Source organism: Sus scrofa, chromosome 5 (assembly GCF_054392235.1).
Source record: "Sus scrofa isolate SSC_HxYL_T2T_F1_AM1 chromosome 5, Sscrofa_HxYL_maternal_Yorkshire_Landrace_v2.0, whole genome shotgun sequence".
Lineage (NCBI taxonomy): Eukaryota > Metazoa > Chordata > Mammalia > Artiodactyla > Suidae > Sus > Sus scrofa.
Genome location: NC_139387.1, coordinates 70,573,771 through 70,600,806, shown reverse-complemented (window position 1 = coordinate 70,600,806; position 27,036 = coordinate 70,573,771). Strand labels below are relative to the sequence as shown.

The 27,036-nt window shown below is 54.4% G+C and overlaps 2 protein-coding genes across 10 annotated transcripts in view; one reads left to right on the top strand and one right to left on the bottom strand.

Annotated features, from left to right (window-relative positions):
* Nucleotides 1–6,730: 6,730 nt before the first annotated feature.
* On the bottom strand, nucleotides 6,731–17,468 carry RBP5 (retinol binding protein 5). Of its 4 annotated transcripts, none has more exons than XR_014845213.1 (5): nucleotides 17,266–17,468; nucleotides 16,797–17,119; nucleotides 14,355–14,456; nucleotides 13,803–13,941; nucleotides 6,731–11,757 (listed from the first exon to the last, which is right to left on the bottom strand). XR_014845213.1 is itself a non-coding variant. In XM_021090967.2 (4 exons), the coding sequence occupies exons 2-4, from the start codon at nucleotides 16,899–16,901 to the stop codon at nucleotides 13,888–13,890; spliced, it is 261 nt and encodes an 86-aa protein (XP_020946626.1). In that variant the 5' UTR covers nucleotides 16,902–17,119; nucleotides 17,266–17,468; the 3' UTR covers nucleotides 13,544–13,887.
* The window catches only part of CLSTN3 (calsyntenin 3), a 38,719-nt gene continuing 19,648 nt past the window's right edge, over nucleotides 7,966–27,036 (top strand). For 4 of the 6 annotated variants that reach the window (XR_014803889.1, XR_014803888.1, XR_014803890.1 and 1 more), the window contains exons 1-8: nucleotides 19,109–19,427; nucleotides 21,750–21,872; nucleotides 22,320–22,515; nucleotides 23,982–24,190; nucleotides 24,453–24,602; nucleotides 24,842–25,027; nucleotides 25,486–25,767; nucleotides 26,874–26,986. Coding sequence is in view for 2 of the 6 variants with exons in the window: in XM_003126516.6 (XP_003126564.3) it covers nucleotides 19,364–19,427; nucleotides 21,750–21,872; nucleotides 22,320–22,515; nucleotides 23,982–24,190; nucleotides 24,453–24,602; nucleotides 24,842–25,027; nucleotides 25,486–25,767; nucleotides 26,874–26,986 (1,323 nt within the window). In the remaining 4 variants the exon portion in view is untranslated. Of the gene's footprint in view, nucleotides 8,414–19,108; nucleotides 19,428–21,749; nucleotides 21,873–22,319; nucleotides 22,516–23,981; nucleotides 24,191–24,452; nucleotides 24,603–24,841; nucleotides 25,028–25,485; nucleotides 25,768–26,873; nucleotides 26,987–27,036 lie in introns of those variants that run through there. The other 2 variants (XM_021092406.2, XR_014803887.1) reach the window with 2 other exon arrangements.

The following is a 27,036-nucleotide window of genomic DNA, read 5'->3' as shown; positions in this document are numbered from 1 at the left end:
CCCTGCCCTTGCTCAGTGGGTTAATGATCTGGTGTTGCCGTGAGCTGTGAGCTTCATATGTAGATCGCAGATGCGGCTCGGATCCCCTGTTGCTTTAGCTCTGGCGTAGGCTGATGGCTACAGCTCCGATTCGACCCCTAGCCTGGGAATCTCCACATGCCCCAGGAGTGGCCCTAGAAAAGGCAAAAAGACCAAAACCAAAAATAAATTAAAAAAAAAAAAAAGAATTGAAAGTAAACAAAAAAAGCACTTCTAGGCCCATCAGAGTCAAACTGCTAAAAACCAAAGATAAAAAGGAAATCTTGAAAGCAGCCAGAGACAAAGGACACACCCCACACGGAGAACAACCCCCCCCCCCACCATGTCACTGCTTTCTCATCAAAAACCACCTTGACCAGGAGGCAGGGGCATAGCATCTTTAAAACAACGAAAGAAAAAAGGATTGTCAACTCAGAATTACTTTTCCAGTGAAAATATCCGTCAAGAGTGAAGATGAAATAAAAGCACTTTCAGATAAAAGAAACTTCAACTTTGTCACGTGCAGACCTGCTCGAGGAGAAATGTCAGAAACACGTGAAGTCCTCGGGGTCCAGGGGGCAGGAATCCAGGAGGACAAGCAGAGCTGCAGGATAGGTCAAGGGAATTGGTAGATTTGTAGGTAAATATACGGTATATTTTTCTTCTTGTTGTTTTTTTCTTTTTAGGGCTGTGCCTTCGGCAAATGGAAGTTCTTTGGCCAGGGTTCAAATTGGAGCTGCACCTGCTGGCCTACATTGTAGCGATGGCAACACCAGATCCGAGCTGTGTCTGCAACCTACAGCAGAGCTCACAGCAATGCCAGATCCCTAATCCACTAGGCAGGGCCAGGGATCAAACCTGCATCCTCCTGGTTACTAGCTGGATTCTTAACCCACTGAGTCACAAGGGGAACTCCCTATTTTTCTTCTTAATGTCTTTAAAATATGCACACCTGTTTAAAGCAAGAATTATAACATTGCATCCTAGGGTTTATAACATGTGTGGATGTGACATACTTTATACTACAGCATAAAGGCTGAGGGCTGGTTTCTTCAGGCAGAATTAACTCCAAGGAGATAAAAAATTTTGGGGGGCTGGGAGGGATGGATTAGGGGTTTTGGACTGGCATTTGTACACTGAGGTATATGGAACCATTGACCAATGGGGACTTGCTGTACAGCTCAGAGAACTCTACCCAGTATTCTGTGACAGTCTACGTGGGAAAAGAATCTGAAAGAGAATGGATATGGTATATGTATGATTTAATCACTTTGCTGTACAGCAGAAATTATCACAACCTTGGAGATCAACTATACTTCAATAAAAGTTAAAAAAAAAGTTCAGGATCAGAGTTCCTGTCGTGGAGCAGAGGAAACAAATCTGACTAGAAATGATGAGGTTGTGGGTTCGATCCCTGGCCTTGCTCAGTGGGTTAAGGATCTGGTGTTGCTGTGAGCTGTGGTGTAGGCTGGCAGCTGCAGCTCCAATTAGACGCCTAGCCTGGGGAACCTCCATATGCTGCGGGTGCGGCCCTCAAAAGACCAAAAAAGACAAAAAAAAAAAAAAAAAAAAAAAAAAAAGTCCGGGATGCACTCCTTTCTAGAGCTATGGTGATCTGGGAAGCTCTGAGGGTGCTTGAGATCTTTAATCTCTCTCTTCCTCTCACGAGGGCCCTGTGGGGTTGTTATCAGAGGCTACACAAGCTGTGACAGTATCACCCTTGACAACAAATGGGATGTGTGCCATGTATACTTGTGTTTTAAATTCTTTTCAGTTTTGGGAGTTCCCGTTGTGGTGCATCGGAAAAGAATCTAGTATCCATGAGGATGCTGGTTCGATCCCTGGCCTCAATCAGTGGGTTAAGAATCCAGTGTTGCCATGAGCTGTGGTATAAGTTGCAGACAGGCTCGGATCCTGAGCTGCTGTGGTTGTGGCGCAGGCCGGTGGCTACATCTGTGACTCAACCTCTTGCCTGGGAACCTCCATATGCTGCAAATGCCTCCCTAAAGAGACAAAAAAAAAAAAAAATCTTTTCAGTTTTGGAGTTCCCGTTGCGGCTCAGTAGGTTACAAACTGGGCTAGTATCCAAGAGGATGTGGATTCGATCCCTGCCTAGCTCAGTGGGTCAAGGATCCTGCATTGCTGTGGCTGTGGTGTAGGCTGGCAGCTACAGCTCTGACTGGAACCCTAGTGTGGAAACTTCCATATGCTGCAGGCGTGGCCCTAAAAAGAAAAAAAAATTCTTATCAGTTTTAATTTCTAATACAGTGAATATGAATGGATATAACCCACATACACAAAAGCTCTTTGGAGTTCTCTATACCTTATAAGGGTGTGAAGTTTGAGAAAAGTTGACTAGAGCAACTACTAAAAATAAATTTTAAAAATAAAATAATAAAAAAAGAAAGGCAAGAAATTCCCGTTGTGGCACAGCGGAAACAAATCCAACTCGTATCCATGAGGAGGCATGTACAATCCCTGGGTTGCTCAGTGGGTTGAGCATCCGGCGTTGCCATGCACTGTGGTGTGGTTTGTAGCTGCAGCTCTGATCCCGAGCCACTGTGGCTGTGGTGTAGGCTGGCTCTGGTTCGACCCATTGCCTGGGAACCTCCATTATGCTGAGAGCGCGGCCCTAAAGACACACACACACACACACACACACACACACACACACACGCAAAGAGGTAAAGCTAAAAGGCCAATTATGGGGATAGAAATGGAATTCTGAACTCTAACTGGATTTAATTTGAGGGGATTTTTTTCTAGTAGGGGGGCCTATTAGAAATTGTCTTGGGAGTTCCCGTCGTGGTGCAGTGGTTAACGAATCCGACTAGGAACCACGAGGTTGCAGGTTCGGTCCCTGCCCTTGCTCAGTGGGTTAACGATCCGGCGTTGCCGTGAGCTGTGGTGTAGGTCGCAGACGCGGCTCGGATCCCGCGTTGCTGTGGCTCTGGCGTAGGCCGGTGGCTACAGCTCCGATTCAACCCCTAGCCTGGGAACCTCCATATGCCGCGGGAGCGGCCCAAGAAATAGCAACAACAACAACAAAAAGACAAAAAAAAAAAAAAAAGAAATTGTCTTGTTTTGTCTGGGGTTGAGGGGTTTCCTGGGACATGGGGCTTTCCATCCTAAAACCAGGTCTGTCCCAGACAAGCCAGGACAGTTGGTAATTTCTAGCTCTCCAGTCATATATTTTGTTCCCCTTCCCTTAGCCAAATGTGAGACCCTGAATAGCAAAGGCACATCTGCTCTGTGTAAGACCACTAACATAGTAAGAGGACTGAAAAAAGACAATAAAGGAAGCAAACGGCAGAATTGTAAGTGCAGTATGTCCACAAAAAATACAAAATACAAGAATAGTCCAAAAAACTGTGTGTTAATAATATAAGGCTATGGATGGTTTAAAAAATATTTCTCAGGAGTTCCCGTCGTGGCTCAGTGGTTAACAAATCCGACTAGGAACCATGAGGTTGCAGGTTTGATCCCAGGCCTTGCTCAGTGGGTTAAGGATCTGGTGTTGCCATGAGCTGTGGTGTAGGTCACAGATGCAGCTCAGATCCTGCATTGCTGTGGCTCTGGCATAGGCTGGCGGCTAAAGCCCCAATTAGACCCCTAGCCTGGGAACCTCCATATGCCTCGAGTGTGGCCCTAGACAAGGCCAAAAAAAAAAAAAAAAATTTTTTTTCTCAGCTTGGTGAAATTCTTGTGATGTTATTCAGTCATTTTAACAATTACAAAATAAACGTATATACAAAGATAATTGTACCAGACAGCCTTTTCTAAGCCAGATAGGATTAGAGGGATGAAGTCATGAATCCTGAAGATGATGCTAGACCTTGGCTCTCTGGGCATCATTAAACCATGTGATTCAATGAAGGAGAACTTTTGGTCCCTGGGTACCAGCTCAGGCCACACACAGATCCTTTCAACCCTGGAAGCTATGTCTAAGGACATACCCATGTCCCTCTGTCTCAACTCTCCCCCTCATCTCCATTTTTCACTTATAGGTCTGAGCCTAAGCTTCTGGGTCCATTGAATTGCGTTTCTCATTAACTGAGGAGGGCAAAGGGCAGAAAGAGGGAGAAGGGGGCAGTCTTCAAAGCTGGATGGGGAGAGGTCCCATGGTAGCGCAACAGGATTGATGGCATTTTGGGAGTGCTGGGATGCAGGTTTGATCCCCGGCCTGGAACGGTGGGTTAAGGATCTGGCATTGCCACCGCTGTGGCTTGCCTTGTAACTGCAGCTTGGATCTGATCGTTGGTCCAGAAACTCCACATGCTCCAGGGCAGCCAAAAAAGAAACAAAAAATCTGGATGGGGGATGGAGACAAAGCAGGGGAAGAACATGGGCGGGAGTGCTTGAAGTACAAAGGCTCCTCAGAGCTTGGATTTTTATTTTTCCTTTTATTTTTGAAATTCTGCTTGGTGCTGCCACCTGCTGTCCTGCACGGGGAAGAGCCTAACAGGGAGGGGGCTGGGGTTTTCCAGATCAGGGAGGTTTTTCTGCAGCCTTCATTAGATCCCAGCACTTTAGAGGAGCTGGCTCTCTCTTGGAATCCAAACAGCCACAGAAGACCCTGGGCAGAGGGGGTGGGGCGGCAGCAGTTTCCTGTGTGTAGACAGCTTGCTCTGGGCCAGGACAGGCTGGGGCTTCCATGCCTGCTGTCAGGTAAGGAGAGGTAACAGGAGAGAGACGGAGAGCAGAGGGCCTGAGGAAGCCTGTGTCAGCTGGGCTGGGGTCCTGGGCTTCTGTCCTTAATAGTCAGGAGAGATCTGGATGGCCAGGGATTTAGGGGTAAGAGGGACTCTCCTGAAGTTGGGTCTGTATGCTCCCCAAGCCCCAAGTCATCTCGGGTTTCAAGCTGGCTGCCATCGACCAAGGATATTTGGAAAAGGCTGAGTCAACCCCAAAGATGAGTCAGCCACTTGCTTGCCCCTCTTGTCCACCTTCCCTACGCTGTGAGTTATCTGTCTGGAAGTATCCACCGATCCTGCTTCTCTCCAGCTTAAAAACCTTTCAGTGACTTTGCCCTCTGAGCCTCAAGATGAAGCCTAAGCTCCTTGACTGTCAGGGTATATTCTTCATTCATAATTGGGGCAAATGGTAGGCACATCTCACCTGTATCTTTGGGATGAGCTCATGTGACGGGGCAGAGAGGGCGCGTATGTACCAGGTAGGTATTGGAGTTCTCAAGGCAGGTGACTGGTGAGGAAGGAAGCCCGTGGTAGCCGGTGTGTCTGGGAGCTGAGGTTGGTAGTGGAGGCAGATGGTCCCAGGGAGGGGGCCTGAGACTTCTTCCTGTTTCTCTGAGCTGGTGGCAGCAGCGGAGGAGGAGAGCGTGACATTCACTCCCAGCATAGCCCTGCCCCACCTCCTGTTCCCCAGTGTGAGTTCTGGCCATTGTCTTGTGACCCTGCCCCTCAGTGCTGGGCACTTTGCCCTTGGTTGAAGAGAGCAGCCTTGAGAGTGGAAGGGTGTCCTTGAGATGGCTCCGCTGGTCCTCACCTGGGGGCCTGGCTACCACCCTCTCTGGTCTTCATTTGGTCACGGGGCTTCTGGCCCTGGTTGCAGATCTGGACAGGTGAGCGTTCTGTTTCTCTCAGGTGACAGTCCAGGTCACGGCGTGGCAGGCTGGGGGGATGCCCATAGTCTGTGAATGTCGGGGGGAGCACAGTGGAACAGAGAGCCACTAAAACACTTTCCCTAGTGGCCTCCCCTTTCCAGTCACCAGAGTTGGCTAAACCCAATGGCATCTGCACCAAGTCTTTTTTTTTTTTTTTTTTTTTTTTTTTTTTTGGTGTTTTAAAGGCACACCTGGAGTTCCCGTCGTGGCGCAGCGGGAATGAATTTGACTAGGAAGCATGAGGTTTTGTGTTCGATCCCTGGCCTTGCTCAGTGGGTTAAGGATCTGGCGTTGCCATGAGCAATGGTGTAGGTTGCAGACATGGCTCGGATCTGGCATTGCTGTGGCTGTGGTGTAGGCCGGCACCTGTAGCTCTGATGTGACCCCTAGCCTGGGAACCTCCATATGTCGCGGGTGCGGCCCTAAAAGGACAAAAGACAAATAGATAAATAAATAAATAAAGGCTGCACCTGTGGCATATCTTTTTGTGGCTGGACAGGCTTTTATTGCCCTGAGTCACCTGCCTCCCATCCCTTCATCAGCTGTCAGGGCTATGCTGCCAGGAGGAGAGTCATGTGTGATGAAGCTCGTAGTTGAGAAACTGTGTTCCTTAACGTGTTGTGTCACAGGACACTTGCACACTTAGCAGTTTAAAACCACAAAGATATATTCTTTGATATAGTATCGAGGGTCAGGAATCCAGAAGCAGCTTCAGTAGGTGGTTTTGGCTCAGGGTCTCTCACAGCCATGAGGTTTTGACTGGCCCGAAGGCTCTGCTTCCATGATGGTCCCCTCTGATGGCTGAGGGCTGGAGGCTTAGTTTCTTGCCACATGGCCCTTTTCACAGGACCCTTGAGTGTCCCCATGACAGGGCAGCTGGCTTTCCCCAGAGGGATCTAGGGTAGGAAGGGCGAAGTGGAGTTCTCTTGTGGGTCAGTGGGGTAAGGTGTTGTCACTGCAACTGCAGCAGCTGGGGTCTCTGTCGTGGTGTGGCAGGTTTGATCCCCGGCCCAGAAACTTCCGCATGCCTCGAGTGCAGCCAAACAAACAAACAAACAAAACAAAGCTCAAAGCAGAAGCCAAAATATATTTGCTTTAAAATTTTGTATTGTGGTAAGAGCACTTAACATGAGATCTACCCTCTTAATAAAGTTTTAAGTGTACAGTGTATACTGTAGGTGCACTGTTGTGTAGACAATCCAAAATGTCTGTTATAGTCTAGCCTTGGAAGTAATGTAGTACCCCTGCTGCATATGCCATTGGTCACACAGACCTACCCGGATACCGTGTGCGAAGAGAAGACGCAAGAATGGGAATTCTGGGGACTTGGGGGCCCTCCTGGGGGCTGGCTCTCACAGAAGTACACATATTCTTTTAGCACAATCCATGCAGAAGATGAGCTGGCAGGCTGTTATTTTTGTGAGATATGGTTGCATTGCAGATGCATTAACCTGAAGCCAGAGCGCCCTCTCCTCCTCATCCCTGCCGTCTGAAGGGTTCTGTCACCCACCCCATCCAGGAGCAAGATGGCACAGATCCAAGTGTGGCCTACAGGGCACCAAACACCAGAGGAAGTGGGGCTCTGGGAGGAGAGCAAAGGGTTAAAAAGGTCCAAGATGATGTTGAAAAGGAGAGGAATGGGCAGGAAAGAGAGACCCCAGAGAGGCTGCCCTTGCCAATCTTGGGAGGATAAATAACCACAGCGTGAGTGCCGAGAATCCAGGTCTGTGGGCTTTCACCAGCAGATTCTCCAAAGGGACAAATTCAGAGGCAGGAGATTTCAGTTCCAAAGCTCCCACCCCCGCCCCCTGGGCGATTTGTGTGGACTCTCAAGCCTGAAATAAAGTCCTTTAGTAAAGGACTCTTTAAACATGCTGCGTGTGTGCCTGGTTTGCTAATAGCGAGGCTGCTCGGTTGTCCCCTGCACCATCCCTTCCTTCCACAATAAGGGAGGTGATGGGTGAGGCTGCACTTGGACTTCAGATGATTGACTTGTATATTATTCTCTGTTCTAGTTCCCTTTGTTTCCTCCAAGACTTTCCCGAACCCTTATTGAAACAGTGTCCCCTTGTCCCATCTGTGCTACTCTTAAACAAGGGACGGGTGGTGAATGGCAGCAGCGGTTAAGGGGGCCATCCAGGGAAATGAGTGCTTAGTGACCCAGCTGCCCCTTCCTGTGCTCGGGTACCCTCGTCACTGGGGACCTTGAAGACAAGCTAGGCTCTGGTTACATTAAGAATGACAGCAGTATCGTTACAGCTGGGTCAAGGACAGCGAGCGAGGCTTTTCTGCAAACAGCCAAGGAGAGGAGAGAGGAAGCCAAGGGGAGGGGCGGGTGTGGAAGACCGTCCTAGAGCATCAAGGCCAAACAGACGGTCCCGGGAGGAGACAAAGGCACAGAAGTGAAATGATTTTCCCAAGGTCAAGAGAGGCGGCGATGGTGCCTCTGCAAGCAGTGTTTTTAGCTCTGTCTAGTTCTCCTGCCGGGACAATGAATATACCTTGGCTCCTGTTCTGGGCAGGGAGGAAAGCAAGAAGGTTCTGGGTCTTAGCAACTGTCTAGGAGGCGGATGAAAAGCCACATGGACAATGCAGTGCAAGGCAGACGCCTGAGGGATGCACATAGCATCCCACTGAGGCACCCACGGAGGGATTGCTGGAGCTTCTTCAGTGGAGAAGGAAGCCCAGGATGTGCTGCAGGGTGGAGGCCCCCCCACCCCCACCCCAGGCAGGGAGGATGCTGGCTGGAGTGGGCATCCGTGCGGAAGAAGGGTAAGGAGGCAGGAGGTCAAGGGCAGGTGGCTGCACCTGCAGCTGGGGACTGGAAAACGCTGGGCCTGGGTAGAGCCCCTGCTGTGGGGGTCCAGCTCCTTGGCCGGTGCAGCTTAAGTGGGTACCGTTTTGAGGGGCTCAACAGGGGCGCAGGGGTGAAGCCTGGTGTCTTTGAACAGCCACTGCAGGGCACTGGGGCAGGGCCTGTCTCATCAGCTCCATCTCTCCTGCACTGAAACCTCCTCTCAGGGAACAAGGAGGTAAGAATGGCTGTGGCTTCTGCAGGAGCAGAAGTCTTGCCCGGATGCTGGCACAAGGGCCTGGCAGGGTGGTGCTGTCTGCACTGCACATTTGTCCTCAAGGGGATGAGGGGCGTAGGATACAGTGGGATTCTGGCAATGACGCCCCTCCATCCATCACCTCCAGATGGCTGTCTCTCAGTCTCTGGTGTCAGTCACTTAACACTTTGGCGTGACCTCAGGGCATGGGCAGTGAGGCCTTATTCTCACCTCTGGAACACAAGGCTTTTCGAACAGTTAAAAGGATTTCAACGGGTGGAGAGTAGGGGATAAAAAAACACAGTGAGAGCTCAGTTTCATCAGGGCTTGCTCCATTCCAGGCCCTATGCCTAGTGACTTTTACACAGAAATTTCGCAAAATTTCCAGCAGGAGGGAAGTACTTTTTTTTCGTCTTTTAAGAGCCACGCTGGTGGCATATGGAGGTTCCCAGGCTCGGGGTTGAATCAGAGCTGTAGCTGCCAGCCTACACCACAACCAAGCAGTGTGGGATCGGAGCTGCGTCTGCGACCTACACCACAGCTCATGGCACCACCGGATCCTTAACCCACTGAGAGAGGCCAGGGATCGAACCCACGTCCTCATGGATGCTAGTGGGGTTCATTAACTGCTGAGCCACGACGGGAACTCCAGGAAGGAAGTACTCTTGATGTTGTCTTGTGTGGCCACTGCTGTGGCTCATTTCCTGAGGCTTAGCGGCTTGTCTATGTTCACACAGCCAATAAGAAAGAGGTGCTGCTGAACACCTGAGCCTCCTCGCTGGACCACTGTGTAATGCTCCCTCCCAATCTTGGTGATTTTAGGCTCATCTAGAGCCTCTGAGGCAAGTGGTTTGTCCGTGAACCCGAAGGCCTGGCGATACTGGTGACCCTGTGTTTCGGCACTGCCCATGGGGACAGCATGGAGGCTCCTAGGGCTGCCCCTCTCTTAGTGGCCAGAACAAGAGTGAGGGTGGAGGAACGTGAGATTGGGAGGTTCACACCCAGGTAGATGGTGGGCCAGCAGGGTCTTGAAAGGACAGAGGTCCCCCGTTCCTGTTGGAAGGGTGAGTGTGATAGTCAGCTCCATCTCAGGCCTCTGGTGAGGGGGGCATTCCGTGGGGAGCAAGGTGCCCACAGAGCTGGCCCAGAGCTGGCCTGTTGGCTGAGATCTCGGGGAGGAAGAGGAGGGCCTGGTGGGTGCTGGTCTGGTTCCTGGTCAGGCTGGATCACTGCTCATCCCCCTGGTCTCAGAGGCCTTGGCTTCTGCCCTCCACGCAAATCCAGGCTGGCTACATCCGGGTCCTTCACAGAGCCCGTGGATTTCCCCAGTAGGTTCCCTCGTCCACTACCCATCACCTGCTGTGTTACCTGCAAGGTCTTCCCCATCCTTCCTGTCCATAATCATGGACCCGGCTCTGGATGGCTGCTGGTCAGTCCCTGGGGACCCTGATGGCACAGATGCTGTCATAACTGAGGGGCTTATGGTGGGGGAAGTTGGGGGAGTCATCCCAGAGAGCTGGGTGGGGGTCCTGGGGGTGGCCTGCTTGGGCAGATGCAGTGATCTCCAGAGGCGGGAGAAGAGCCCATGGAAGGGCAGGGAGAGGTGGGGGTTGGGGGGGCAGCCACAGCCAGGGGCAGCCTCCTACCCCACTTTATCCTCTGTCACATCGGGGACTGCAGGCAGGCCTCTCATCGACCTTTGGGTATTTAAGCCTAGACCAGATATTGTTCTTTTTTTTTTTTTAGGACCGCACCTGTGACATATGGAAGTTCCCAGGCTAGGGATGGAATCAGAGCTGCAGCTGCCAGCTATGCCTACGCCTACGCCACAGCCACACCGGATCTGAGCTGCATCTGCGAACTACGTCGCACTTTGTGGCAAGGTCAGGTCCTTAACCCATTGGACAGGATTGAGGTTGCATTCTCACAGACACTATGTCAGGTTGGTAACCTGTTGAGCAACAGCAGGACCTCCCAGATGCGGTTCTTGCTCCTTAGGGGATAACAACTGAGTAGGGGAAAGGGGCCAGGACTCTGCCCTTTCTTGGGATCCTAGGATTTGCAGTGGCCTCTAAGGGTCCCCTGCTGCACTGGAGTCCTACTAAGTTACAGGAGAAGCTCCTGCCTGGGATGCCTTTGTGCTCTGCAGGTGAGGGATTCCCTGCTTCCGCTGTAGCCCGCCTTTCAACCTGCAGGTCTGGGCATGTGGTGGGGGTGTGTCGGGGGGCAGTGGCTGAAGTGATGGGGCTTCTGGAGAGGGATACTAGCCTAGACTTTGTTTCTCCTGCCCCTTCTGGGCCCCCTCTGGAACATGAAGCCTGAGGCCTTGGGCAGTGCTTGGTCCTCTGCTTCAGAGAGTGCACCTGCCCCCGACCTCCTGTTCTGTACCCTACTTCCCGAGCAGAGGGATCTGGATCAAGGCTAAGGGGTCATCTGGAGTTCGGGCTAGAAGATTGCTTGTGACCGTTTGGTGCTCTCTAGGCCTGGTGGATTGTGTGTGTGCGTGGGGTGGGGGGCTGGCACGGGGCTGGGTGAGAAGGTGCAGTTACTCCATCTCACGTGGAAATAAACATTGTAGATTCCCAATCATCTCCCTGGGGTCTAAGACTCTGGTTAACAAGATGAAAGTCTGTTGTGGGATCCACAGCTCTGTGTGCCCCAGAAGGGCTGGGGTGGGACTACCTGTCTGTGACTGTTGTCCCCTCCCTGCCTTTTCTTCATTCACACATCACGTCAACGCCCCCCGGTGACCATCTGTTCCATCCGAGGGTGAGTGGACCAGTTTGAGTTGAATGAGGAGTAGGGTCTTGGTAGGCTGAGCATTTGGTCCGGGAATTGGTGTGTGTGGGTGGGGGGCGCGGGGGAGAGAATGAATGAGTTTGATGGGTCTCTGGCTCCCGCCGCAGAGAGCAGTGCCCCCTGCTGCCCACAGAGGAAACAGCAGCCCCGGCTTCCCGCGCGTGTGGGTGGGTCCGGTTCCCCTTGGAGATGCCCGGAAGCAGCTCGGTCCTCCTCCCATCTCTCGTGTTCCTTTGGGGTCTCCGGGCTCTTGTTGGATTCTGGCTCCTGGAGAGGAGGGGTCAAGTGGAGGATGCGGACCGGAGTAGGGAGGGTGGGGGTGCTCATATCACAGGAGTTCTGGGGGAACTGAGGCTGCTTCTGCTTGAGTCCGGCAGCCACCATGGAGGCTTCTGTGCTCCGGATTTCAGGCCTTCTGGCAAGACCCCTATGAGGGGCTCTGGGATGACCATGAAGGGCAGCCCCAGGGAGGAGAGGCCTGGACACGCACGGGGAGCTTAGAGTGTCCAGGACCTGCTGGCTCCATCATCCTTGGGCATTGCTTACCTGGGAAGGGACAAGGCAGGAGGCAGGAGGCCTCCGATCTTCTGCCCGCGGCTTTGCAGAGGAGGGGTCTCCTCTCCCCACCCTGCTGGGGACCGTTTAGAGAGACAGGGCAGGGAAGAAGCTGGGCAGTTCAGGTCCACTCTGAGTTCTTTTCCTTTTCTTCCCCACATCCATTCCAGGCTGTGTGGTTGGATGAATGCTGCAATCACAGCCCTTGGCCAGAGCCCCAGTGACTTTCTCCATTGTGCGGGGGCCCAGCCACAGCAGGAAGAGGGGCCAGGGGTGTTCATCTAGTGAGAACAGGCCAGGGACTTTCCAGCAGTCCCCTCCCCTCCCACAGCCGGGCTCTGTCCCCACCCCACCTTGAACCCTCCTCTCTCAGCTCCTGCTCATAGGACTTTTATTCTGAAAGAACCAAGGCCCCTGGAGGCAGGGAGGCCCCTGACCCTGATCAGGCCCTACCCTTCCTGGCTGTTTTCCTGGGTAGTGGTTCTGGGACCCTAAGGGAGGGGCTGTCCTGTCTTCAGCTCTCCCCCTTCTTTTCTTTTCTTTGTCTTTTTTCCGTTTTTAGGGCTCCCCCCCACCCGGGCAGATGGAGGTTCCCAGGCTAGGGGTCCTATTGGAGCTGTAGCTGCCAGCCTATGCCACAGCCACAGCAACGCCAGATCCGAGCCGCGTCTGCAACCTACACCACAGCTCACGGCAACGCTGGATCCTTAACCCACTGAGTGAGGCCAGGGATCGAACCTGCAACCTCATGCTTCCTAGTTGGAGTTTCGTTTCCGCTGCGCCACGAAAGGATTTCCTCCCCCTCATTTTCTTTTTCTTTCTTTCTTTCTTTCTTTCTTTCTTTCTTTCTTTCTTTCCTTCTTTCTTTCTTTCTTTCGTTCTTTCTTTTTTGTTTTTTAAAGTTTTTTTCAAGTGTAGCTGATTTACAGTGTTATGCTCATTACTGCTGTACAGCAAAGTGATTCGGTTATGCATGTACACACATCTATTCTTTTCCAGATTCTTTTCCCATATAGACCTTCTTATTTTTTGTTCCCAGCCCTGCTGGACTATAAGCAGAGGGTCCTATGGACCAGTCACCTCCACACCCTCATGTCCCTCATCTTTGTAGCCCTTGGCCTTGTATCCTTCATCTGCTTCCTTTTCCATCTTTGCTACCTGGGCTTCCCAAAGCAGACATGGGGCCCAGATCACTATTTAGAAGCTTCCCAGACTCCCCCAGCCCTGGACAAAGTTCTCATCCTGACCTATCCCTCTCCCACAGCATGACTGATGCAAGCATATGATGGCCAGGGTCCATTAGAGGCTGGACAGTGTGGTCTGTTGAGTTCTGTGTGGTTGGGGCTGTGCCTTGGGCCTGATTCTGTTGAGTCCATGAGGTGTCTCAAGAAGAAGGACAAGGAAATGGACATAAAGGCTCTCCAGGAGCTCCTGTCTAAATTCTGGAGTCCAATCACACTTTTCCAAAGGGTCTTCTGAAAGGCTAGAGACCTGCTCAAACGGTCAAGTGTAGTTTTTTCTTAGATGGAAAATAAGAGGCCAAATGAATTAAAAGAGGTGGAATCCATAATTCTCAAAGGCCTTTTCCCCTTTGCCCAATGCTCTCATCCAGGAGACCAGACTTTGAACTGGGTATGAGGTCACTGTTGGGCAGTGGAGTGTGAGAAAGGACTTTGGCTTGGGGGCTGCAAGTTATAGATTAACATGGGTGGGGGATGCAGAGGGAGGGTAAGTGGCTTGGGAAGGGGACTGCTGACCTGGGACCATCTGGGTTTGAAGGGGACACGAGCAGGAGGAGTCTGGGGACTGGCGTGGCTGGGAGGGCCCTCAGCTCTGCCCCGGCTATTTGACCTTCCTGAAGACCTGCTCGCACACGGCATCCCTTGCAGTCATTTCCTGGGGATAGAGGAGGTGTGATGAGGACAGAGAAAGGTTCTGGCCAGCTGAACCCCTTGCTCAAGGTCCTTGACCTCCATTGACTCCTTCAGGATGCACCAGCTAGAGCATTTGATGTATGGGGAATTGTATCATTGTTCCAAACCCTCAACTTTCCACCCCAGAGGAAGGAAGGTAGCTGGCCAGGGAGCTGAAGTGGCTAAGTCTTCAGCTGTGATTTATGGACACGCATCTGACTTGAAGCCAGGGCCCACCTTGGCCACATGACTTCTTCCTCTCTCCACTTGTCCCATTTTCCTTCCTTATTTCCCTGCCTTTGGAGGGGGTGGGAGGGGGGTAGTAGGCTTATTCGACCTGGGCAGGGGGGGTGCACGTTAGCCCGAGGCCCCTCTCCCAGCCCTCGCCCTGCTCACCAGATACAACGTCTCTCCCTCCAGCCAGTGTCTCCAGCCCCGGTTGGGGACCTCCCCTTTCTGCACACACACCAGCTGCTCCTCTTCCCAGGTGACTATGGTCTGTGAGGAAAGCAGGAATAAAGGCAGACTGGGGGGACAGGACACCCCAGATGCATCCACCTCGCTCTGGCTGTGCTGCCCCCCCTTCGCACCATGGCAGATGCTGTCCCTGCTCTAGCCCCTGAGTGAGGGGGCGGCTCTGATTCAGCAGGCCCCCCTGCCCCAGCACCTCAAGGGTGCTGAGGGCGGGCCCACAGTATGTGACAGTGACCCTTTGGGCACAGGAGGGATACACAGGGTAACTGGGGGTGATGATGGGGGTTAGGCGAGGAACAGAGAATTTGTCCTGACACTTCTGTTTGACCTGCAGACTTTGGGGAAGAAGAGAGACTGGTTGGGAGTCCCACCGGGGAATCTCTTTTCTCCTCTTTTTCAGTCTCATGAGAGTTGAGGTGTCCCTGAGAATGAAGGGTCGTTGCCCCTGTCCCCCCCCCACCCTGCTCAAATCAGAGCTGGGTGGGTCTGGGCCTTCTGGTCAACATTATTAGGCTGAAAGCAGCGGATACTGCTGGTGAGGGAAAGAGCTGAGTTTTCAATGAAGTGAGGAGTTAATCAGATTGGAGATAATGGGCACTTTCTGGCAAGGAAAGGAACAGCATAGAGGTAAGAAAGAAGGACAGAGAGTTCCCTTCGAGGCGCAGTGGTTAACGTATCCGACTAGGAACCATGAGGTTACAGGTTCGATCCCTGGCCTTGCTCAGTGGGTTAAGGATCTGGCGTTGCTGTGAGCTGTGGTGTAGGTTGCAGATTCGGCTTGGATCCTGCGTTGCTGTGGCTCTGGCGTAGGCCCGTAGCTACAGCTCTGCTTAGACCCCTAGCCTGGGAATCTCCATATGCCACGGGACCGGCCTTAGAAAAGGCAAAAAGACCAAAAAAAAAAAAAAAAAAAAAAAGAAGAAGAAGAAGAAGAAAGAAGGACAGGTAGTTGTAAGGGCTGTAACCTGGTGCGTTCATGGGGAGACCCTTGGATGCTGTGTGGAGCATATGGACCTTACCTGGAATGTCAGAGATTGTCACAGCAAGAGTTTAAGTCAGGGGATGATATGGTCACTTTTACATTTTAGAGCCTTGTGGTGACAGTAGGCAGAGTGAATTAGAGGAGGGTCAAGACTAGGGACCAGTTTGGGGACCAGAGGAAAATGAGGACCTGAGTTGAGGTGATGATAGTGAGAAAGACCAGGAAGAAACCAATAAAAGCCACATACACGTGTGATGCTCAAGAGAAATAGAATGGGTCCTAGATGCAAGCCACACATATAATTTTAAAAATTTCCAATTGATGTTAGAAAAGTAAAGAGACAGGTGAAATTAATTTTAATAATATCTTTTATTCAAACTAAAACATCCCCCAAATTGTTATTTCTGCATGTAATCGATACAAAAATTCCTGCAACGTCTTATACGTTTTGGGGGATTGTCTTTAAAATCCCAGTATGTGTTTTATAGTGACAGCACATCTCAAGCTGGACCAGGTACATTTCAAAAGTTCAATATCTATGTATGGCTAGGAGCTACCATATTGGATAGCACAGAAACGTTATGAAGGTTGCACATATAAAGGTTATAAGGATGCACATGTGCATGCTTGTGTGAGCATGTGTGTGTGGGGAGCACAGAGGTAAGAGAATACAAGATAATGACTGTGACTTCTATGCTTTGGTCCTGCTGGTCATTGTGATTGACGGAAACAGTAACTATAAAAGCAGGAATAGATTCATGTAGGAAGATAACCCCTTTGGGTTTGACCTTGGGACATGCAGATGGAAACATTTTGTAGGCAGTTGAAACTTGACCCTGGGGCACAGGTGGTACCTCTGGCTGGAGAATCCATGCCCGGGGGAGATTATAGGTGGTAACCGAACACATCTACATGGGTGTAGATGATTTAGCCCATGGATGCTACACAGGCAAGAGAAAGTCAAGAACAAAATACTGGGGGAAACTCCAGTTTACAGCATGAAGAGGGGAATTAGGGTCTGCAAAGGAACATGTAAGAAGCAGAAAGAGCTGCATGGGAGTGGAGGGATAGAAGCTGGGGGCAAAGACGCTGTGGGTCCACAGGGTCACAGGTGAGAGGGTGAGCACATGTTTGCTCTTGGCCTGGGAGTGGCCTGCCCTTTTTGTCCTTTTGGCTGGTGCTAAGAGGGGGCAGGGGAGAGGGGGAGGGAGGGAGTGGGCTTGGGTGAGTAACAGCAGGAGCCTGTTAGCCTAGGGATCCCACAGCCTGCTGTGTCATCACCCACTTACCCCCGCCTCCCGCTGGGAGAGAGAGGCTACTTTGTTCAGCCCCAGACGGTTAAGAGACCCCCCTGCTCCTCCCCACAAGCCTGAGCAAGTTACCTGGCACTTTCGTCCATCCACGATGCCTAGGTCCTCCTCAAACTCCACCCCCACCTCGAATTCCAGCACGTAGTTTCGGAAGGTGCTCAGGGTCTTCACGGTCATGTGGTTGCCCCGATGGTTGATCTCCTTGTCCGGCTTGAGCAGCAGTGCGATCTTGCGCAGAGCCAAGTTGATGTCTGTGGGGGCTGTCTCTTAGCAAGGGTCCTCTTGGCCAGCCGGCCAGGGGTGCCCCCCAACCCACGGCAGCAGCCTGGGGCTGGGAGCGGCCCCTCAGCTGGGTCTGGGGCTGTGCATTTACTCCCTCCAAGCAACGTCCCTGTCTAGAAAAGGGCCCCAAGTTCAGCGCCAGCACCTGAGCCTTTTCACGCTGTCCAACCCGCCTCCCCTGCACCTCAGTGGGACGGGAGGCTGGAGGGGAGAGGAGAGAAGGGGAGAGAAAGGGTTTGGGGAGGGGTGAGGCCATTACTCAGGGCTTGTAGGTAGTCCTCCAGGTTCTTTTGCGAGACAAAGCGGTAGTAGCCGGTGAGGTTGGGAGGCATCGTCCAGGCTGGCCAAGGTCAAGGCTTCAGGAGGGTGTAGGAGCCAGAGCGAGGAGGGAGGGAGTGTTGTCTGACAGGGGAGGCTGGGGGACGCCAGGCCAGCCTCCCAGCACACACAGAGGCAGCCCATGTAAAGGTCTGTGCTCCCAGGGTTTTTATAGACCTGGGGCCCTGTTGCAATAAGAGCTCCACCAGCTCCCCCTCCTCCACCCCGGACGATGAGTGAGTGAGGCTCACGTCTGCAGCCCCGAGGGAGGGGCAGGGACTTGGCAAGGCTGTGCCTGACCTCGGCTTTTCCGGAGGAAGGAACCTGGACGAGGGTCTGAGGCTATGCGGCAGGCAGGACAGGAGCCTTTCTGAAGCTCCGTGTTGGCTTCCAGCCCATTTCTGGCAGGCTTGGGAACCTTCTCGAGCCCCGAGGGGCAGCCTCATCTGGGAGGAAGCTGGTCTGGTTGTGTGGAGTAGGGACTCTTCCAGACTCACTCAGGGTTGAGTCCTAACAACGTCTTGAGATCCTGGGGCTGAGTCAGGGATCCTGAAAGGTGTGAGGGGGAGGAGGGGAGGGGAAGGAGAGAGGCAAGCCACCTGGCCGGGAGCCCCAGTGGAGAAAATTCTAGAGTGCTGGCCCCCACAGCACCTTCTGCCGGCTTCGCTGAGCTGGGGCCCCAGTGCTGGCATTCCAGACTCTGTCCTGTAGAGAGAATGTCCTACATACTTCATTGGGAGGGAAGCAGAGAAACTGCAGAGGGAGCTGACCGCAGCCTGATGAGCTGCTGAGTTCAAAGTCTGGAGCAGAGGTGAGGGAGGAGTTGGTTTGGCTGTTCTGGAGAATTTTACAAACCCAGGGGTTTCCCTCCCCCTCTGGAGTCACTGCTGATGCCATGACCTGCCCCTGTCTGGGGCTCCTGGACCGCCCATGTACCAGAGGTAATTGCCATGGAGGGTGTGTGCCCCACCACCAACTCCCTTCCCCGCCACGCACACCTCTTCTCTGCCTCTCAAACCTACCGACGTCCTCAGCTTCAGAACCCACAGGGCTGGTTCTTCATGGTTTAAGGTGGGAAATTCAGGGAGAGGGAGGCAGAGAGTAGGCCATGGGAAAAATTCCACCTAGAGGTGAACTGCCCTGACAGGTGTGTGTGTGTTTGTGTGTGTGTGTGTGTGTGTGTGTGTTGGGGGTGGGTGGGGGATGAGCACAAACATCTCACATCTCCTCAAGTCCCAGACCTCTGTCCCCCTGTCCCTGGCCTTGCTGACCACCCGGTGGCTTCCCCAGAGACCTGGGGTTGGCAGCTGAAATGCTAGCATCTCTGGGGGCTCAAGGCTGTGGGGTTTACTTCACTGTTCCCAGGAGGCACACATAGCAGGGATGGAATGGGCTGTGAAAAGAGGTTAGTGCAGAGTTGGGGGTGGTGGCTGTGGGGTGACGTGGATACTGTCCCTCCTCGCCTCCCTCGGGTCCCCGTTGACGTCTCCTCTCCCCACCCCCGGGGCTTCTGGCTTCTCGAGGCTCCCCATGTCCCTCTTTTTTTCCCCACCCCCTCTTCCTCCCCAGCCCCCGCAGTTCCCTGGCTCCCCCAAAATGCAGTCAGGGGAAAAAGCCCTAACACATCCTCCCGCCCCTGCTCCCCAGTCCCATTGGTTCCCTCCCCCCCTGCAGCACCTGGCCCCCCCAGTCGCCCCATTGGTCGGCGGCTCCATCAGTCCCGGCCCGGCGGTGCTTACGTCATCCTGCAGTAGCGGGGATGGGGTGGGAATGAGAGAGAGAGTGAGGACGCGGGGCTCCAGAGCGAAGGAGAAGCCACTGCAAGTCCCCCACCTCAGCCACCAAGGTTGGGGTCTGCCCGGGTCTGCTCTATGGACTAGAGCGGGCGTCAGGCTCCTCTCGATCTCGGCCCCACTGCTGGCGCTCTTGCCTTCCCTCCTCGGGCAGTCCCTGCAACCCTCCCCCAAGGTGGATAAGCGGGCTTGAGGCTCCCAGGGGAGAGCGATCGCGGGGGGGCCCTGCCCTGCCCGCCCCGCACCATGACCCTCCTCCTGTTGTCCCTCGTGCTGGCCTCCCTGCTCCCCTCCAGCTCCTGTAACAAAGGTGAGTGAGGTGGGGTGGGGGCCCTGAAAGAGGGGGTATCCAAGAGGCCCATGTGAGGGTCGGGGTGGGCAGGAGCCAGGAAGGCTCCTCTGGCACCTGACAGGTGGTTCTTCAGACCATCCCCCTTCCCACCCATTTTTTCAGACCTGCCCTCTTCTCTTCTCCCTGGAACCCCCCTGCCACCTTCTCCTCTCTGGTCCATCTCTACCCATGTGCTTCTCTTGCTCCCATTTGGTCCCCTTTCCCATCTTGGGGTCTCTATCTCCCCTCCTCCCATGCCTCCCTGCTGGAACTAGCTCAGATCTCGGTGGGACTTGCCCCTGAGGGGCGATGAACATCTCTGGGCGGTTCTTGGTTTGAGGCGGGGTGTGCCAGCACTAAGGGTGTGCGGAGAAACCGTGCCTTGCAGCTCAGCCATTCGGAGCACGTATGTTTCGGCGTGTGCCTCTGCGTCCATACCCGCTGCCCGCCTACAGCTGGGCTGTGGGTTACCAGAGCTGCCCTCTCTGGCAGACAGCAGACACATTCAGCTGGGTGAGGCTGGCAGAGGGAACAAGAGGGAGGGAGAGGTTGGAGGCAGAGGGGTCTCAGGTAGGTGGCTATGGGCAAGAAAGGGCAGAAGTGAGCGCGTGGGGTGCAAAGCAGAGGTGGGAGGGAAAGGGGGATGGAGAAGGGGGATGAGGCGTGGGAGGGGGATGAGAAGGGATGGACGAGGGTCAGGTAGGGGCGGGGAGAGAGAAGAGGGAAAGGGAAATCGGGAAGAACAGGTGGGGAGAGGGGGAGGGGCAGAGTCCAGGAAGGAAGAGACAGGGAGCCCAGGAGTCAGGGAGAGGAGAGGAGGTGGATACATGAAGGGTTGTGGCCCAGAGGAAGGGAGCACGGAGACTCAGGGAGAGGGGCACGGCGGGGGGTGAGCTGTGCGCAGCCCCTCCATCCTCCTAGCCTCAGTCTCTGACCTCAGCCAGCTTCTTAGCCTCCTGCCACTTCCTGTGCTGCCTCTGAGCATCATTTCAGGGCCTTCTCCTCCACCAGCAGCAAAGGGGGTTCTGGGGGTCCTCTGTGAGGAAGGGGCAGGCATTCTGATGCCAGAAGGCTTTGGCAGGGGTGTCATTGGAGGAAAGGGTGGAAACCAGGATTTCTTGCTCACCATGACATGCTGGGCATGAGTTCCCTTTGGGTGACTCAGTTTCCCTCTGATGATATGTCTTCCTCCCCCCAGGTGTCCCCGATAGGCCATCACGAATGTGCTTTGGGAGCTTGTGGGGGGGGGGCAGTTGGCATGATGGGATTTCACAGAGCAGGCAGTGGAGGGTGGGGGTGGGGGTGACATAGAGGGGGTTGGAGCTCGATATGCCTTTCCCAGAGCCCCTCACTGGGCCGGTGGGACGTTGGACCTGGAGAGGAGATGAGATTGATTTGAATCTGGTAGCAGATGGGGAGATCTGGAGGCTGATGGGTCCCACATTCATCCTGGGTGGACCGGTGGGTGAAGGGAAGATGGCTGGGTAGGCAATGCCATGAGTCTGTATAAGAAGCGGGGTTTAGGGAGTGTGGGGTTTGGTGGCCTTGTGGGGGACGTGGGGCTGTGCCAGTTATGTGCGTGTTACTCTTGGGTGTGAGGGTGAGAGGCAGGGAGGGGATTTGCTGTGTTTCTAGGCCAGTTTGATAATCCCTGAGGATGCTGGCTCTGCTGGGTCCAGTCGTATGGCGTTGATTCCTCTGCTCCATCCCTGGCCTTCTCTGTCCCCCTCCCTCTGTCCTATATATTTCCCCTTTTCTCTTTTCTCCTCTTCCCTCTGCCCTGGCAGAATGGCCTTGGGATGGGGCTTGGCTGGGAGAAGAAGGGATTGAGGTTGAAGTAGAGTGGTGGTGGAGGGGGAGAGGGTAAGCAATCAGGATTTCAGGAAACTTCTAGTCTTCTTTTCCTAGTCTCCACTCTGCCCCGAATCTACCCCTTCCCTTCCCCAGGGGCTTCTGATGGCCACTGCTCCCCAAAGGCCCAGGGTCCACGCCCCAGCGCTTGAAATCCCCAAAGAAAAGTCTCCACCCTCTGACCATGTTTCCCAGGGGAGATGGCAGCCCCCCTCCCTGCCAAGGCAGGCTGTTGCCATGGAAACAGACTCTCCTGCCCCAGGAGAAGGCTGTGACCTCCCATAGACCCTCTGACTCCTTTCACAGCTGATTTCTTGTCCTCAGCGCTTCCTCCTGCAGGGGCTTATGCCAGGGCTGGAACAGGTGATGATGCTGGCGTGTGTTTGGGTCAAGAAGGGTTATGGAGGGCCAGCTCACAGGGGCGTCCTCTCCTCTCTCTGGGGGGCTCAGCCAACAAGCACAAGCCATGGATCGAGGCGGAATACCAGGGCATCGTCATGGAGAACGACAACACGGTCCTGTTGAACCCACCACTCTTTGCCTTGGACAAGGATGCCCCCCTGCGCTATGCAGGTAACAGGCTGGGGCCTGGCAAGGCGGGCAGGACAGAGGGAAGTGGGCAGGGGCACGGGAGGAGAGGCGAAGTCCTGAGGGTGAGCAATGAGGATGTGGAGGGGAGGCCTTGGGAACATGGAAGAAGTAGGCTCCCAGAGGGACTGGGGGACGACGGCAGTGGAGGACGTGGTTAAATAGAGGGATCCCGACAGAAGGACACGGGCAGGCAGGGGTTAAGGCATTAAGATTTTGCCAGACCTCAGACCTGGTGGCTCTGTGAGGTTGGCGCTCTGGGAGGCTGGGGTTGGAACTGGATGTCTGAAAATGAATGCTTTTCCTCATGTGAGCGAAGAGCCAGGGGTTCGGGAAGAGAGGCGGAGGGGGAGCCTGAGCGGGGTCAGTGAGGCTGGAAGGAGATGCTGCAGGTGGGACAGGGGCCTCTTCCTTTCCTCCCCACCTGGCCAGGTGAGATCTGTGGCTTCCGGCTGCATGGGTCTGGGGTGCCCTTTGAGGCCGTGATCCTGGACAAGGCAACGGGAGAAGGGCTGATCCGGGCCAAGGAGCCTGTGGACTGCGAGGCCCAGAAGGAGCACACCTTCACCATCCAGGCCTACGACTGTGGCGAGGGCCCCGACGGGGCCAACACCAAGAAGTCCCATAAGTGAGGACCCCTTGACCCGTGCCCTCTGCAGCAGCCCCCCCCTTCCCAGGCCCCTCCCCATCCTCTGCCCATGCCACCAATGACGGCCCCCTCCCCGCTCTGTTCATGGGGTTTAGGGGCAGGTTCTTGTCACCAGGCAGCCCTCTGCCAAGGGGCCAGATCCATGTGGTAGAAGTTGGTGGGATCTATTCTTTTTTTTTTTTTGTCTTTTTGTGTTTTTGCCATTTCTTGGGCCGCTTCTGTGGCATATGGAGGTTTCCAGGCTAGGGGTTGAATCGGAGCTGTAGCCTCCGGCCTACACCAGAGCCACAGCAACACGGGATCCGAGCCGTATCTGCAACCTACACCACAGCTCACGGCAACTCCGGATCCTTAACCCACTGGGCAAGGCCAGGGATCGAACCCACAATCTCATGGTTCCTAGTCGGATTCGCTAATCACCGAGCGAACTCCATGTGGGATCTATTCTTGGCTCTGCCTCTCATCACCTTGGGCAACTTCCTAGCCTTTCTGATTCTGCTTTCCCTGGTCTGTAAAATGGGGGTAATGATGATGGATCTCTTTAGACTACGGTGAAGATGCATGGAGATGGTTTGCGTGAAAAGCATGCGCCACAGGGCCTGACACATGGGAAAGGGCTTAATACATAGGCGTGAGGAGGCTGAGGAGGCCGAGGAAGAGGATAAGTATGTTCAGGACACACCCAGCTTCCTTCCAACGGCCCAGCTCTCTGTCTGCCCTGGGTCCCACATGCACACACAGAGTGCACACGCACACACACAGCACTGGATGAGGGTGGGCGGGAGGCTGGGGCCTGAGACTCCAGTGTCTGTTCCCTGATAACTCCTCCTTGAGAATGGGAGGAAGATGGGCTGTCAGGACTCTTGGGCCACTAGGAGGCACTAGAGACACACTGATTCTTGGGGTGACTCGGTTTCTCGTTTGGAGACAGGGCACCCATCTCTGGGGCTCTGGGTGCCCAGATCTGGGTGGGGACAGGGCTCAGCATGAAGACCTTGGCTCTCCCCACCTCCCCGCTCCGGGCCCCGTGCGTGGGGGCCCGAGCGGGGAGGGGCTACAGCTGGCTTGCTCGTTGAACACGTCAGATGCCTTGTGACACTTGCACAAATGCCACTTCTCTGAATATGGTTGGTTTGAATTTGCCTTTTACTCTCTGTGTCTTCCTTGATTGTCACGTTGGCTCTGACTGTGGTGAAGGAAGAAACTACAGGACACAGAACCCTCTGTCTCCCCACATCTGGCCACCCCAGAAGTCACCCCAACCGGCCACTGGTGTTCCCAGGGGTTGTTCCTCAGCCCATACCTTGGTCACACTTCCCCGAGGGGCTCCCCTGGAGGTGCCTGTGGGGTTGGGATGGCCATGCCCACTGGGTGGCTCTGCTCCCACTGGCTCTGCTTCCACCAGCTGACTCTTCCTCATCCTCCTCCTGCCCCGGCACCTGCAGGGCCACCGTGCACGTGCGGGTCAACGACGTGAACGAGTTTGCCCCCGTGTTTGTGGAGCGGCGGTACCACGCGGCGGTGACCGAGGGGAAGCTGTACGACCGCATCCTGCGGGTGGAGGCGATCGACGGCGACTGCTCCCCCCAGTACAGCCAGATCTGCTACTACGAGATCCTCACGCCCAACACCCCCTTCCTCATCGACAACGACGGTGAGTCCCGCCCCTGCCGCCCCAGTGGCTCTGCCCTGTGCGCCCACATCCCCCAAGATGGCCTGGGCCCAGGCCATGCCCTCTGCTTGCTTCTCCTGCCCCTCGCATCCTCATCCCACACCCTCCTTCCCACAGCCCTTCCTCCTCGCTTCCCTCGATCTCATCCACCTGCTGCCCAGTTAGCTCACGGGTCCTCTCCTAGCCCCTAGATTTCCTCCGGGGCTCCTGAACCCCTCTGTCCCCCACTCCCACCCCACCCCAGGGAACATTGAGAACACGGAGAAGCTGCAGTACAGTGGCGAGAAGCTCTACAAGTTCACCGTCACGGCTTATGACTGTGGGAAGAAGCGGGCGGCTGATGACGCTGAGGTGGAGATCCAGGTGAAGCCCACCTGTAAACCCAGCTGGCAAGGTGAGGGGCTCTGCTCGGGGACTTGTCTTGTGAACCATCTTTCACCTTGGTCTCCCTTTCCGTCCCTTCTGACAACCACAGGGGCTGGGCTCGGAGTCCGAGGAGGGATATTTGGGGCAGGCTTGTAGCTGTCTATCCTGGCTGGCCGTTTTCGTCGGAGCCCCAGACTGTCAGTGGACGTGGCCTGAGCAGACAGGATAGGAGGGACTGCCTCACCCATCTCCCTGTCACCCCTGCAGGCTGGAACAAAAGGATTGAATATGCACCAGGCGCCGGGAGCTTGGCTTTGTTCCCTGGTATCCGCCTGGAGACCTGCGATGAACCTCTCTGGAACATTCAGGCCACCATAGAGCTGCAGACCAGCCATGTGGCCAAGGGCTGTGACCGAGACAACTACTCAGAGCGGGCACTGCGGAAACTCTGTGGTGGGTGTGCTCCCCTGGGGACCCCCTGGACCTGTCCCTTCCCACCCAGCCTCTGCCTGACTCTCCTCGCCTCTTCCTTAAGAATCTGTCTTGTGCCTTCCTTTACCCATCCATAGATGTGCCCAGCCGCAGTGGGTGTGGCCTGTGACTATCCCTTGTGGTCCAAAGAGCACGTAAATACGTGGTTGGCAGAGATGCATAACTGAGACCCAAGAAAGTCACCAGATGCATTATGGAACAATGGCAGGGAGAGGTGAAGAGCTGGAGGATTTGGGGGCCACTGGAGAGCTATTTCTGAAAGAGAGGGCCCTTCCTTTCTTATCTCTGAAAGGCCAGAAGAGGCGGTGAAACTGGCCGTAGGAAATCTTTTCCTGGCAGTCCCTCTTCCCCTGCCTGCATCCTGTCCCCCATCTGCTGCCTCTCGGCCCTGACACTTGTGCCTTCTGGGGCTCCTGCAGGCGCTGCCCCCGGGGAGGTGGACCTGCTGCCCATGCCTGGTCCCAACGCCAACTGGACGGCCGGACTCTCCGTGCACTACAGCCAGGACAGCAGCCTCATCTACTGGTTCAACGGCACCCAAGCTGTGCAGGTGCCCCTGGGTGGCACAGCTGGGCTGGGCTCGGGGCCCCAGGACAGCCTCAGTGACCATTTTACCCTGTCCTTCTGGATGAAGCATGGCGTGACTCCCAACAAGGGCAAGAAGGAAGAGGAAACCATTGTGTGTAACACGGTCCAGAATGGTGAGCCTTCTGCGGGGCAGCGGTCTGAGCGCGTGGAGACGGGCTGCTGCTGCTTCTTTTTTTTTTAAGTTTTATTGAAGTTTAGTTAATTTACAAGGCTGTGATAATTTCCGCTGCACAGCAAAGTGACCCAGTCATACGTATACACACATCCATTCTCTCTCAGATTCTTTTCCCCCATAGATGATCACAGAATATTGGATGCAGTTCACTGTGCTAGACAGCAGGTCCCCATTGACCAATTGTTCCATGTACCTCGGTGGGCATATGCCAGTCCCAAACCCTCAGTCCCTCCCTCCCCACCCCCACCCCGTCCCCTTTGGCAACCATACGTTGTTCAAAGTCTGAGACTGGCTTCTCGTCCTGCCTCTGTCACTGTCCACTCTGTGAGTGTGGACGGGTCACTTTTCTCTCTTCATTTGCACGATGTCAGCATCAGGCTTCATAGTCTCGTGATTCCTTTCCAACATGCCAGGTTGAGATCCCACTGCCCTCAGATGCTCTCCACCCTTCTCCTTTGCAGCTGCCCTATCACCCTGCATCCCACCTCGTGGTAGACCTACCCCCCTGAAAGCCCCCCATTGCGATGAAGAGCCTGAGTTACAGTGGCACCCTCTTCTTCCTCTTCCATCACCACCATCCTCCTCCTATAAGGGCTAGTGAGTCCCATCTTCCAGGACCCCTCTTCCCTCTGCTGCAGCGGCACCTCCCTCTGACCTTGACCTATTCTTTCATTTCTGCCTCTTCTCTGAGCTTGTTTCTCTTGACATGAAAGAATTGTTACCCATAACGTTTGTATTAACCAAAGGATGAGGAAAGATTTGGATGGGAGCAGGCTGGCTGGTGTTCCCCCTTCACCAATCAGAGAGAAGCCCAACACAGGACTCCTGTGTATGTGTCTGTGTGAGAGAGAGAGAAGGGGAGAGAGAGAGGGAGGGAGGGAGAGGGAGTTGGGGGGAGAGAGAGTGAGCGATGCTAGAGAATTCAGGATAGAGCGAATGCCTGGGGGGATAAAGAGAATGCAATGCCGCTTCCCTTCTGGTGTTTTGAATCTGTTCTTGCCTCAGTCCCTGCAACTGATCCCCGTCCCCATCCTCTCCCCTTAGAGGACGGCTTCTCTCACTACTCACTGACTGTCCATGGCTGCAGAATTGCCTTCCTTTACTGGCCTCTGCTTGAAAGTGCTCGGCCAGTCAAGTTTCTCTGGAAGCTGGAGCAGGTGAGGCTGGTGCCAGGCTCCTGGGAGAGCGGGGTAGATGTGACTTCCTT